This window comes from Lethenteron reissneri, chromosome 61 (assembly GCF_015708825.2).
Source record: "Lethenteron reissneri isolate LAM-NWPU_2019-01 chromosome 61, ASM1570882v1, whole genome shotgun sequence".
In the NCBI taxonomy this organism is placed as follows: Eukaryota; Metazoa; Chordata; class Hyperoartia; order Petromyzontiformes; family Petromyzontidae; genus Lethenteron; species Lethenteron reissneri.
Window position 1 is genome coordinate 7,033,764 of NC_083839.1, and position 14,585 is coordinate 7,048,348.

The 14,585-nt window shown below is 55.5% G+C and overlaps 1 protein-coding gene across 1 annotated transcript in view; it reads right to left on the reverse strand.

Moving 5' to 3' along the window:
- LOC133358273 (G protein-activated inward rectifier potassium channel 1-like) overlaps nucleotides 1-13,687 on the reverse strand; it is a 77,193-nt gene extending 63,506 nt beyond the window's left edge. Inside the window, exons 1-4 of the mRNA XM_061576509.1 lie at nucleotides 11,394-13,687; nucleotides 10,216-10,368; nucleotides 6,935-7,157; nucleotides 5,024-5,773 (exon numbers count right to left, since the gene is read on the reverse strand). Of these exons, the coding sequence (XP_061432493.1) occupies nucleotides 5,024-5,773; nucleotides 6,935-7,157; nucleotides 10,216-10,368; nucleotides 11,394-12,164 (1,897 nt within the window). The 5' untranslated portion in view covers nucleotides 12,165-13,687. The remainder of the gene's footprint in view (nucleotides 1-5,023; nucleotides 5,774-6,934; nucleotides 7,158-10,215; nucleotides 10,369-11,393) is intronic.
- Between the last annotated feature and the right edge of the window lie 898 nt (nucleotides 13,688-14,585).

The following is a 14,585-nucleotide window of genomic DNA, read 5'->3' on the forward strand; positions in this document are numbered from 1 at the left end:
CCACCCGCTCACCCACCCGCTCACCCACCCACTCACTCACCCACTCACTCACCCACTCACTCACTCACCCACTCACTCACCCACTCACTCACCCACTCACTCACCCACTCACCCACTCACTCACTCACTCACCCACCTACTCACTCACCCACTCACTCACCCACTCACCCACTCACCCACTCACCACTCACCCACCCACCCACCCACTCACCCACCCACTCACTCACTCACCCACCCGCTCACCCACCCACTCACCCACCCACCACCTCACTCACCCACCACCTCACTCACCCACGCACCCACCCACCCGCTCACTCACCCACTCACCCACCCACCCGCTTACTCACCCACCCACCCGCTTACTCACCCACTCACCCAACCACCTGCTCACTCACCCACCTACCTGCTCACTCACCCACTCAACCACCCACCCACTCATTCATCCACCTATCCGCTCACTCACCCACTAAACCACCCACCCGCTCACTCACCCGCTCACTCAACCACTCACCCAACCACTCACTCATTTATTCACCCGACCATCGTAGCCTCCACCCTATTGTCGAGGACGCGGCCTGCCAGACCAGCCGGGCCTGCTGGACGGCAGCTCGCATCCACGCAGCCGGGAGCCGCCCTCAACCATGAGACGTCCCCAGCGTTCAAATCGCGACGTTTGCCGAACTGGTGGTGTGGGCAAGGCTGAGTGAGACCGCGCCCTCTGCGCGTTCGCGGTTATCGAGCGGCGCCACGAACCCGGCGACCCGAGTTCGACTCCTGCTCTCGGCCAACACCCAGTGACGTTCGTCTGAACCGGTCCTGGGGCCTCCCCTAGGTCGACTCGGCCTCAACGGGAAAAAAATAGAATTGAGTAACCTCGCTTGGCGTGTCAACGTCGGCAGTGCCAGATCCAGCTCGCGCGGGTACCTGTAGCATGTGATGTTATTAAGGGGCCCTACATAAAAAAGAAAACACATTTTTTACTTACATAGTAAAATAACTGCATTTTTTTAATTTGCTATACAGCCGGATGATACGACAAATCGCTAACGTTAAACACCCAGTCGTTTATAAAAGTTGAAGGCGGTATAGTACTATAGTAATAGAGCTAGTGCAGAACCACTGAACCGGAATTGATAGCTTGAAAGCGTTTAGCGCGGGGCCCTTGAAAGTGCGGGGCCCGTAGCTACTACATATGTAGTAGCTACTACATATGTGGCTAATACATGTGTAGCTACTACTACATATGTAGTAGCTACTACATATGTAGTAGTAGCTACTACATCTGTAGCAGCTATTTTTTGCTACGACGATAATCCGGCACTGGGCAGTGTGATCCTGACGAGGGGACGTGCGGCTGATACTCGAGCCGCGTTCCTCCGAATTGTCCCCGAGTATCGATCACGGGACAGATCGATCCGGCCCGACAGGCATCACTCGGTCCGGGGGGGTGGTAATCAAAAGTCGACCAAAGCCTCGCAACATCGTCACTCACTGCCACCACCACCACACACTCACCAGCTACAGACATCACCACACGCCCGGCAACACCTTCACGAGGGCTGATCTAAAGACGTAGATCTGCGCTGTAGAGAAGGGTCATTGCCCGAAACGTCAACCATTGCATATTTATTTCTCCCCCCTCCCCTCTGCTCATCCCACCCGCCCATCGCCACCAAACGAAAGCCACTCCGTGCATTCTCTGTTCTTTTTCATTCATTCAAAGGCAACTCAGACAGGTGTTTTAGATTCCCATTTAATACTCGACGAGTCAAATCCGACGCAGCCCAAATCTGTGGCCCACCCCTCTCCTCTCCACTAGCCCCCCACCTCATCCATGGCTGGTCACCACGAGGATGATTTGGGACCTAGGGAGTTGCAGGCAACGTAAACTGTTGCGGCGTAGAGCGTTGTGGTTTCATTTCGTTCTGGCACATTAACAAATACAAATAGAACAATTTAAAGCTTTTGTGACTGCAGGGATTCATCTTCTTGGTTCTTTCGGTAAAGTAACGTATAATGGAAATAATAAAATAATAAAAATAAAACGTATTAAAATAATTCTCACGACGTTTCGGCCACAACGCAAGCAGCCGTCCTCAGGTGAAGAACAGGTCTGTCAGACGCTGTCTTTCTGGCAGACCTGTTCTTCACCTGAGGACGGCTGCTTGCGTTGTGGCCGAAACGTCGTGAAAATTATTTTATTATGTTTTATTTTTATTATTTTATTATTTCCATTCTACGTGACTTTACCGAAAGAACCAAGACAAATAGAACACGCAACGACATCCTTACACCTTCCTCTGTAACATCGTAGTCTGAAATGGGAGGGGGGTGGGGAGAATTTATATGATAGCGATGTTTCGAGCAATAGCCCTTCGTCACATATATATTCGCGGTTCTAGGCCTGGGGGGGGGGGGGGTGGAGAGAAGGGCGCAGGCTGTGGCATGGATACCGTGCAAGGAGAAATGTCGAAATGCGTGCCGGGTAGGAAACGTGAGCGACGAAGCACGTGGCGGCTACGAGACAACGCGAATACACACTCACGCACTCACACACAACTCATATATCCACGCGATCTAACCCAACAAAAACACTCGACTACGGGTAGAGGTGTGGACATTCGATCCCCCTGATGACGATGTCGCTTGCAATCACTGGCGAGACGTCGTGCTCGGGTTGTCCGTGCTTGTGGCTTGGCTCTGCAACGCAAGCGGTGCGCTGTGCCAGTGACGAGCTTCGCCGCGTTCTCTTGACGTCACAAACCTTTACGAATCGTTCGCGTCGGGTGGTGGCGGGTTTGACGAACACATTTATACATTTACGCGATCTCCCCCCCCCCCCCCAAAAAAAAAAACCTCTACTACGAATAGAGGTGTGGACATACGGTCTTTCAGTGTGTTTGTCTATAGGGGTGGGTGGGTAGTGGTGGGTGGGTGGTGGTAATGGGTGGGTGGTGGTAGTGGTGGGTGGGTGGTGGGTGGTCAGTTAACTTGATTTTGGGTGAGGAGGGGAGGGGGGAGCTAAAACACAGCGAGCGCACGTGGTGCATCTGCAGGTCACGTGTCAGTCAAAAACATTCTAAATTATTTTAGTTTTTATTGGACCAGGTAAGGCCCTCACTGAGCTGCGTAGCTCCTCTCTCTTTATCAGAAGAGATTCGGCCGTCACCAAACGATGGCTCGGCGAAGTGTGGTGGGCCCGTCATCGTCATCACGTGGGCATTCATAGCAGCAGCCAACTACTCGAAACGCGTGACGGTTGATTCTAAACGCGGAGGGGGAAAAAACCAGAGGACCCGGAGAAAAATCCACGCGACCACGGAGAAAGAGACACGCAAACTCCAAATATACAGCAGGCCTCAATGTCTGGATGAAACCCACCACCTCCTGTAGACCACGCGAGGTAGTTAACATCTCCTAGCCTAGCCACCGTGATAATTATGAGAGAGAGACACGCAAACTCCAAATACACAGCAGGTGTCAAGGTCTGGATCGAACCCACGGGACCTCGTGTAGACCAGGCGAGGGAGTTAACATCTCCTAGCCACCGTGATGATGATGAGAGAGAGACACGCAAACTCCAAATATACCGCAGCAGGCGTCAGGATCGGGATCGAACCCACCACCTCCTGTACACCAGGCGAGGTAGTTAACATCTCCTCGCCACCATGGCACCCGGGCTACATGACCCATCCAACGCAACTTCTCCTGCCGGAATGATCCCGATAATATCTCAACACACCCGCAGAGACACGCACGCAAAGACACCGATCCCACCGTAAAGACACGCAGACTGTTATGGCAACGTGCTAGTAAACGGGCCCCCCGTGACGGTCGACTCAGCCTCAAATGAGAACCTGGTGCCTCAGGGAAACAAAGGCAGCCGGGCGTGGTTGCTGGCCACCGATCCCACCACGTGGGGTTGTACTTGGACTTCTTTCGCGCCGTACGTAACCAACCGCGCTAATCGGAGGTGCGGGGGGTGTTGGAGGATAACAAAATAAACACAACAACAAGCGATTGGAAAGAAATTAGCTTTCTTTTGAGGCTGAGTCGACCTAGGGGAGGCCCAAGGCCGGTTCAGATAATCGTCACTGGTGTTGGCCGTGAGCGGGAATCGAACCCGGATCGCTGGGTTCGTAGCGCAGCGCGCTAACCACTACACTACTGCTCCCCAATAACATAAAAACACGTGTGCGCACTTACACACGTACACATGTACACACACACACCTACACACACCTACACACACGTGTACACACACACACGTACGTGTACACACACACAATCACACACACAACAAAGATCCCCCATATAGCCTTAACAGACTGTAGGGGCAAGTGCTGTTAGCGAGCACCTATGAAGGCCGCAACGGTACACGAGGGGGTGGGTGGCCAGCACCACGCCCGACCGCCTTTGTCTCCCCAGTGGCGATGTTTACACACCACATTAGGTACTCATTTTAGGCTGAGTCGACCTAGGGGAGGCCCAGGACCGGTTCAGATAATCGTCACTGGTGTTGGCCGTGAGCGGGAATCGAACCCGGGTCGCTAGGTTCATAGCGCAGCGCGCTAACCGCTACACTATCGCTCCCCACAATCACACACACGTGTACACACACACACGTACGTGTACACACACACGTGAACACACACACACGTGTACATACACACACACACAGTGGCGTGAAGCCCAGGATCAGGCCACATCTCGGCAGAGTCAACGCCTCGCGCCTTTCTGTGGGGGTCCGGGACTCAGCCTCTGTGCCCCCCCCTCCCCCCCACGAGAATTGATTGACAGTTCCCCTGCAACTCGTCGTTGATGATCATAAGTCAGTGGCGGCCATTCCACGTTCACATGGCCGTGCTCAGCTTATGCTCTTGTCCGCCTCATCCGTTCATCTTGCGCACTTTCGCCGGCAGCTGGTGTCCACCCTGCATCCACGCCGCCGCCGGCTGTGGTTGTGGTGGCTGTGGTGATGATGGTGGTGGTTGTTGTTGTTGTGGTGGTGGTTCAGTGCCACCGCGGATGACGCGTCCCGAGTCGGACGGGTCCACCACGAGGTCGCCCGCCGAGCTCCAAGCGGCGGCGCGGTGCCGCGGCCTTCGCTCGGCCCCGCCGGGGGAACTTCCCACCCTGGGCCTCCCCCCCAGTCCCCCCTCCTCGAGCCCCCCCAGCACCCCCAGCACCCCCATCTTCCCCGCCAGTGTCCGGGATTGAACCTCGAAGCCGACGCTCATCTTCCGGAGTTTGGGCGGCAGCACAACCTGCTGCTGATGCTGATGCTGTTGATGCTGCTGCTGATGCTGCTGCTGATGCTGCTGCTGATGATGCTGCTGCTGCTGATGCTGCTGATGCTGCCTGTGCACAGCGAAGCTGGAGGTCAAGGTCGGCGTTCTATTCGGGGGCAAGGTCGGAGTGACCACGCTGCCTCGACCTCCTGTTCCTCCTGCACCTGCTCCATCTCGCCCTCCTTCCTCTCCTCTGCATCTTCCTCCTCCTCCTTCTCCATCTTCTCCATCTTCTCCATCTCCTCCATCTCCTCCATCTCCTCCTCCTCTTCCTCCGTCGCTGGGCCCCGCAAGGCCCCAGCTGGCCTCGGGCTCGTCCCGCTGCCTGGCGCTCAGCTCCGGCGTGGGCACCTCGAGGGTGGCGTGGAACTGCGAGTAGTCGACGCGGAAGAAGCCCTCCTCCAGGGACATGACGGGCAGGAAGCGGTGGCCCCACAGCACCTCGTCCTCCGTGTACGAGGTGCGCGCCTGGCACGTCATCCCTGCGCTCACCGACAACACGGGACGAATGCAACACAAAGACAAAGATTCAACCACCATCCCAGTATAGCCTTGGCAAGACTGTTGGGGCAAGTGCAGTTAGCGAGCAGCACCTATGAAGGCTGCCGGCACTGTGGCGCACGAAGGGGTGGCACCACGGCCGGCCGCCTTTGTCTCCCCAGTGGCGATGTGTACCACACACCGCACCGGGTACTCATTTGAGGCCGAGTCGACCTAGGGGAGGCCCCAGGACCGGTTCAGACAAACGTCACTGGGTGTTGGCCGTGAGCGGGAGTCGAACTCGGGTCGCCGGGTTCGTGGCGCCGCGCGCTGACCGCTACACTACCGCGAACGCGCAGAGGGCGCGTTCTCACTCAGCCTTGCCCACACCACCAGCGCGGCAAACGTCGCGATCGCGTGGCGGCGTGAATGGATGTCTCAGGGTTGGGGGCGGCTCCCGGCTGCGTGGATGTGAGCTGAACGTCCAGGAGGCCCGGCTGGTCTGGCAGGCCGCGTCCTCGACAAGGGTGGAGGCAACGATGGTCGGGTGAGTCAATGAGTGGGTGAGTGGGTGAGTGGGTGAGTGAACGGGTGGGTAAGTGGGTGAGTGGGTGGGTGAGTAAGTGGGTGAGTGAGTGGGTGGGTGAGTGGGTGAGTGAGCGGGTGGGTGGGTGAGTAACTCACACTGATGATGTCTTATCGCCGAAAGTGACCCCCCCCAACTCACACTGATGAAGGTGGTGTGGTGGGGTGGGCGTGGGGTGGGGGTGGTGGTGGAGTGGTAGTGGTGGGGTGGGAGTGGTAGGGGTAGGGTGGTGGGGGTGTTGGTGCGGTGGTGGTTGTGGTGGTGGGGGTGGTGGAGGTATTGGTGCGGTGGTGGGGGTGGTAGTGAGGGTGGTGGTGGTGGGGCTGGTGCAGTGGTGGGGCTGGTGGTGGTAGGGGTGGGGTGGTGGTTGAGGTGGTGGGGGTGGTGGTGGTGGGGGTGGGGCTGGTGGTGGGGCTGGTGGTGGGGCTGGTGGTGGGGGTGGTGGTGGTGGTGGAGCTGGTGGTGGTGGGGGGCTGGTGGTGGGGGCTGGTGGTGGGGCTGGTGGTGGGGGTGGTGGTGGTGGTAGGGCTGCTGGTGGTGGTGGTGGGGCTGCTGGCTTGTAAACACCACGACCCACCGGTGGTCTCCACGATGCCCTCCAGGATGACGACGATCTCGAGCTGGGGCGAGCCGTCGCGCAGCGAGGCACGCGACATCTCGTACAGGGGGCTGCTCGCGTCCACCACGTGGCAGATGGTGAGCGGGGAGACGAGGAACAGCTGATCGGCGCCCGAGCTGAAGCCAACGTCCAGGTCGAGCTGGTCAAGCGGCAGGAACTCCCCCTCGGCCGTCTGGCGAGACTGGGTCGGGGGGTGAGAGCCGCGGTTGACCGGAGGAGCAGTGAGTGTTCGAGAGAGAGAGAGTGTTAGAGAGAGAGTGAGTGTTAGAGAGAGAGTGAGTGTTCAAGATAGAGTGAGTGTTAGAAAGAGAGTGTTCGAGAGAGAGTGAGTGTTAGAGAGAGAGTGAGTGTTAGAGAGAGAGTGAGTGTTCAAGATAGAGTGAGTGTTAGAAAGAGAGTGTTCGAGAGAGAGTGAGTGTTAGAGAGAGAGTGAGTGTTCAAGATAGAGTGAGTGTTAGAAAGAGAGTGTTCGAGAGAGAGTGAGTGTTAGAGAGAGAGTGAGTGTTCAAGATAGAGTGAGTGTTAGAAAGAGAGTGTTCGAGAGAGAGTGATGTTAGAGAGAGAGTGAGTGTTCAAGATAGAGTGAGTGTTAGAAAGAGAGTGTTCGAGAGAGAGTGATGTTAGAGAGAGAGAGTGAATGGGGGCGTTCTGCGTTATAATGGGGGGGGGGGGGGGCGAATTCCGCGTTTTAACTGGGGGTGCGTTCCGCATTGTGCGAAAAGTGTTTCTGAACGGGAGAACCGCGTTACAGGGACTCTACTTAGGAGCATTCGACTTACGAACTTTTAGAGATACGAAAAAAACCTGGTCCGTATGTCCAGTTGCCTGTTCGGACCGAGAATCGTAAGTAAGTTCAACCACCACGCAATAGATGGCATTGGTGGTATCTACATCTGCAGAACATGAAGCACCAGTGGCATCTACATCTGCAAAATGTGAAGAACCAGTGGCATCTACATCTGCAGAACATAAAGAACCAGTGGCATCTACATCTGCAGAACATGAAGCACCAGTGGCATCTACATCTGCAGAACATTAAGAACCAGTGGCATCTACATCTGCAGAACATTAAGAACCAGTAGCATCTACATCTGCAGAACGTGAAGAACCAGTGGCGTCTACATCTGCAGAACGTGAAGAACCGGTGGCATCTACACCTGCAGAACGTGAAGAACCAGTGGCATCTACATCTGCAGAACGTGAAGAACCAGCGGCATCTACATCTGCAGAACATTAAGCACCAGCGGCATCTACATCTGCAGAACATGAAGAACCAGTGGCATTTACAGCTGCAGAACGTGAAGAACCAGTGGCATCTACATCTACAGAACATGGAGAACCAGTGGCATCTACAGCTGTAGAATGTGAAGAACCAGTGGCATCTACATCTGTAGAATGTGAAGAACCAGTGGCATCTACATCTGCAGAACGTGAAGAACCAGTGGCATCTACATCTGCAGAACGTGAAGAACCAGTGGCATCTACATCTGCAGAACATTAAGCACCAGCGGCATCTACATCTGCAGAACATGAAGAACCAGTGGCATTTACAGCTGTAGAATGTGAAGAACCGGTGGCATTTACATCTGCAGAACGTGAAGAACCAGTGGCATCTACATCTGCAGAACATGAAGAACCAGTGGCATTTACATCTGCAGAACATGAAGAACCAGTGGCATTTACATCTACAGAACATGAAGAACCGGTGGCATTTACATCTGCAGAACGTGAAGAACCAGTGGCATCTACATCTGCAGAACATGAAGAACCAGTGGCATCTACATCTGCAGAACATGAAGAACCAGTGGCATTTACAGCTGCAGAACGTGAAGAACCAGTGGCATCTACATCTGCAGAACATGAAGAACCAGTGGCATCTACAGCTGCAGAACGTGAAGAACCAGTGGCATCTACATCTACAGAACATGAAGAACCGGTGGCATTTACATCTGCAGAACATGAAGAACCAGTGGCATCTACATCTGTAGCACGTGAAGAACCAGTGGCATCTACATCTGCAGAACGTGAAGAACCAGCGGTATCTACATCTGCAGAACATTAAGCACCAGCAGCATCTACATCTGCAGAACATTAAGCACCAGTGGCATCTACATCTGCAGAACATGAAGAACCAGTATCATCTACATCTGCAGAACGTGAAGAACCAGTGGCATCTACATCTGCAGAACGTGAAGAACCAGTGGCATCTACATCTGCAGAACATGAAGAACCAGTGGCATCTACATCTGCAGAACATGAAGAACCAGTGGCATCTACACCTGCAGAACATGAAGAACCAGTGGCATCTACATCTGCAGAACGTGAAGAACCAGTGGCATCTACATCTGCATAATGTGAAGAACCAGTGGCATCTACATCTGCAGAATATGAAGAACCAGTGGCGTCTACATCTGCAGAACACGAAGAACCAGTGGCATCTACATCTGCAGAACATGAAGAACCAGTGGCATCTACATCTGCAGAACGTGAAGAACCAGTGGCATTTACATCTGCAGAACATGAAGAACCATTGGTATCTACATCTGCAGAACGTGAAGAAACAGTGGCATCTACATCTGCAGAACGTGAAGAACCAGTGGCATCTACATCAGCAGAACGTGACTAACCAGTGGCATCTACATCTGCAGAACATGAAGAACCAGTGGCATCTGCATCTGCAGAACGTGAAGAACCAGTGACATCTACAGCTGCAGAACGTGAAGAACCACTGGCATCTACATCTGCAGAACGTGAAAATCCAGCGGTATCTACATCTACAGAACGTGAAGAACCAGTGGCATCTACATCTGCAGAATATGAAGAACCAGTGGCGTCTACATCTGCAGAACGTGAAGAACCAGTGGGGTCTACATCTGCAGAACATGAAGAACCATTGGCATCTCCATCTGCAGAACGTGAAGAAACAGTGGCATCTACATCTACAGAACGTGAAGAACCAGTGGCATCTACATCTGCAGGAGATTCTACAAGTTTTTAAGCCATTCCCCCGTGTTTACTGTACATGCCGTACATGTTTGGAATCAACAGGAGTAAAGTTGGACTTACGAACAATACCTCTGGAACTCAACACGTTCGTAAGTGGAGAACTCCTTGTATAGCGAACACACGCTTCTAGTGTGAAGACCAGGCGTTAAGCGAGGACGTACCGTCACAGCAACAACAATAACAACAACAACAATACGTAATAATGATGATGACGTTGATGAAGCGGACGATACCTTGATGAGCTTGCAGCGGATCTGCGCGGACACCATGTGACTGCTACGCAGGTTCCCCACGCGGAACATGAGGCAGAGGCTCCCGTCCCGGCTCGAGACCACCGCCTCGCGGCTGAACATCAGCGTCTCGGCTCGCTTCTTCGGCTGGGACATCTTCCTCGTGAGCACGTGGCACGAGGTGGGGGAGGGTATGTAGGTCGGGGGAGAGAGAGGAGAGACGGGGGGGGTAGGTCGGGGGAGAGCGAGAGAGTGAGCTGGGGGGGGGGTTACATAAAGCCAAGTGAAATTTTTTTAAATAATTTTTTTTTTTACGAAAAGATGAACGAAGCAAAGTGCCGAATACACCGAGCATCTTCTTGCTTCCACTGATCGTAAAAAAAGAGAGAGGAGAGACGTGGGGGGGGGGGGGGGGGGTGTAGGTCGGGGGAGAGAGAGGAGAGACGTGGGGGCGTGTAGGTCGGGGGAGAGAGTGGAGAGACGTGGAGACATGGGAATATGAGAACACAAGGCGGCACGTGGAGAGGGTGGGGGGTACATGGGGACTTTGGGAGGGACACAGTAGACACGAGGAGAGACACGGGGTAGACACGTGGAGCCGAAGAGACACTGGGGACAAGCGGGGATATGAGACGGGGGAGACACGGGGGAGACACGGGGGTGTGGGTGGTGGGGGGGGTGCGACACGGGGAGGGACGAGGACACAGAGACAAATCAGGACAAGTGGTGACACTTTGAGAGACACAGGGAGCACACGTGGGGACACGTGGGGGGACACGAGGGGGGACACGGAGAGACGTGGGGACACGGGACACGCGTGGGCACACGGGGGACACGTGGGGACACGCGGGGGGTACGTGGGGACACACGGGGGACACGTGGAGACACGTGGGGACACGTGTGAAGACACGTGACACGAGGGGGGACACGGGACACGTGACACGCGTGGAGACGTGTGGAGACACGTGGGGACACGCGGGGGACACGTGGGGACACGCGTGGAGACACGTGGGGGCACGCGGGGGACACGTGGGGACACGCGTGGAGACACGTGGGGACACGCGGGGGACACGCGTGGAGACACGAGCCCTTCCCCACGGCCGGGCGAGAGCCGAACCATCAGCGACGGCCTCTCAACCTCCGAGCTGGAGAGGGTCGACATCGTCACTGCTCCTCCTCACCTTGATGAAGATGCAGCCCATGAGGAAGGCGTCCACCACGGAGCCGAGGAGCGACTGGAAGAGGAAGAGGAGGATGCCCTCGGGGCAGCGCTCCGTGATGTAGCGGTGGCCGTATCCGATGGTCGCCTCCGTCTCGATGAAGAAGAGAAAGGCGGTGGCGAAGCTGTGCACGTTGGCGACGCACGCCGAGTAGGGGACACCTCCTCCATCACCACCACCACCTTCTCCATCGCCTCCTCCGCATCCTCCTCCGCCGTGCAGCCCGGCGTCGAGGTCACCGCGCAGGTAGGCGATGCCCCACCAGAGCGAGGCCATGGCGAGCCACGCCGCCGAATAGGTGAGCACGAAGATGGCCACGTTCCATCGCCAGCGGAGGTCCACCAAGGTGGTGAAGATGTCTGAGAGGTAGCGGCCCGCCTCGCCGCTCACGTTGCCGTGCTGGACATTGCAGTGTCCGTCCTTCTCCACGAAGCGCTGCTGACGACGAGACCTCCTCGTCCTCCTCTCCCCACTCCCAGCGGCATCCCGCGGGGTCTGTGAACTCGGCCCACTGCTGCTGCTGCGGCGGTGGTAGTGGTGGTGGTCAGACTCTGGGGAGCGGTCAGGAGTCGCGAGAGAGGCCCTCCACCTGGAGGAGGAGGAGGATGAGGGGGATGAGGCTGGCGGCTCGCTCAGGAGGGCCGAGCGTGTCACAGTGGCCGTGCGATCGCCCGGAGTGGACACCACGAAAGAGTCCACCCCCCCCGTCTTCATTCGCGCGGCGGTGGCCATGGAGGATGGAGGGGTTCAGCTGCGAAGGGTGGTGGTGGTCGTGGTGGTGGTGGTTGTCAGCAAGAGGATCATGAGTAGCAGAATCAGGAGCATGGTGTGGAGAAGCAGCAGAAGACGCAGTGATGTCTTCGTTTTACTCTACATCATCATCACCGTCGGCAGTGGCTTCATCATCCTCTACATCATCATCCTCTACATCATCAGCATCGTTGGCAGTGGCTTCATCATCCTCTACATTATTATCAGCATCGTCGGCAGTGTCTTCAAATGTTTTAGATCAGAACAATGTCCATCAGTGTTGTCATTAAATGTATCTTCACGATCCTCAACAATCTACATCATCACCATCAGTGTCTTCTTCACCGTGAGTATGCACATCGTCTCAATGAATATCATCTCGTTATAAATCATCACCGTCATCCTCCTCACTATCTCGTCCATCACCATATTCACTGGTCCAGCTTCATCATCATCATCACCGTCGTTATCATCTCTCACATCATCACCTCCATCGGTACCCTCGCTGGTGGCTATTCGCAAGAACGATCTCCTTTGCACTCACGTGCTCGCTGCATCTCCTTGATTCACAATTACATCTCCTCTGGCTCCTGTATTTTTTGAAAAATCATCATCAATATCATCGTCGTCGTCATCACCATATTCGTCGGCGGATTTTTGATTGCACAAGTCGGAGAGAGTCCACGTAATGATACGTACTTACACACACCCACACTTAAATATGCGCGCACACACCAAATATAGAGACTCCCTCCCCCACGTGTAGCCTCCACAGGCTGTAGGGGCAAGTGCTGTGAGCGAGCACGGTGCACGGCTGGGAGGTGTGGCCAGAACCACGCCCAAGCCGCCTTTGTCTCCCCCACCCACCCCTCCCCCCCAGTGCCGATGATTAATACCACACACAGTACCAGCTACTCATTTAAGGCTGAGTTTCCCTAGAGGATGCCCAGGGCCGGCTCAGATATTCGCCGCCAATGTGAGCCCCGCCGTGGATTCGGGTTCCGCTGGCAGCGTTCAGAGCGCAGTGCGCTAACCACTGCGCCACCGCTCCCCCATTCAATTGACTCAACACACGCGCACACACAACACGCGTGTCAACAAAAGATACGCGCGGACACTCGCACACACAGCCACACACAGCCACACCCAGGCACACAATTAGGCAGACGCAAACAACCGCACACAGGCAGAGAAAGGCACAGACAGAAAGACAACACAGCCACTCACAGACACACACAGACAGACACACAGCCACACAGAGCCACACACAGACAGACAGACACACAGATACAAAGACGGACACACGCAGACAGGCAGACGCACACAGCCACACAGGCAGACAGCCACACACAGACACACAGCCACACACTGCCTGTGTCTGCCTGTGCGTGGCTGACACACAGCCAGACAGACACACAGACACAAAGACGGACATACACAGGCAGGCAGACGCACACAGCCACACAGGCAGACAGCCACACACACACAGACACAGCCACACACAGGCAGACACACAGCCACTCACAGACACACAGGCAGACACACAGACACACAGCCACACACAGGCAGACACACAGCCACACACAGGCAGACAGCCACGCACCCCACTTCTTCTGAAACTCGCCCCCCACCTCCCCTCTCTTTGTTGATGAAACAACGGAGATGGGAGACGTGGTGAGAGGGAGGGAGAGCGGAGAGAGAGCAAGAGAGCGTGACAGAGAGAGCGTGACAGAAAGAGCGTGAGAGGGAGAGAACGTGAGAGGGAGAGAGCGTGACAGAGAGAGCGTGAGAGCGTGAGAGGGAGAGCGTGAGAGGGAGAGCGTGAGAGAGAGCGTGAGAGAGAGCGTGACAGAGAGAGCGTGAGAGGGAGAGCGTGACAGAGAGAGCGTGAGAGAGAGAGAGCGAGTGAAGGGAGTGAATTGAGGTGCGGAGTGAGGCGAGTGGCGAGTGAGAGAGAGACGAGGCGAAGCGAGGCGTGAGAGCAATGTATTACCCGATAACGAAGATGAGACGTTGTGAGAGGGAGGGAGAGCGGGGATATAGAGAGAGCGTGACAGAGAGAGCGTGAGAGAGAGAGCGTGACAGAGAGAGAGCGTGGCAGAGAGAGAGCGTGAGAGCGTGAGAGAGAGCGAGAGCGAGAGAGCGTGAGACTTTGACTTTTAAAGCGATTTTATTGCTGGGGCAACAATTGTGCCTCAGCCACTTTTACATTCAGGGTTTTCCATGGTCGACGACAGAACCACTCATTCCAGCGGATCAAAACCCAGAGTCCACCGTGGACGCAAGAAATGCAAAAAGACAAAACCCGTGGCACGTGCGCCACTCGCATCGTCCGCGAGCGCGCTGCTCCCTCGCACGCGCCGTATCGCCACTCCGCCACTCCACCACTCCGCCACTCCGCCA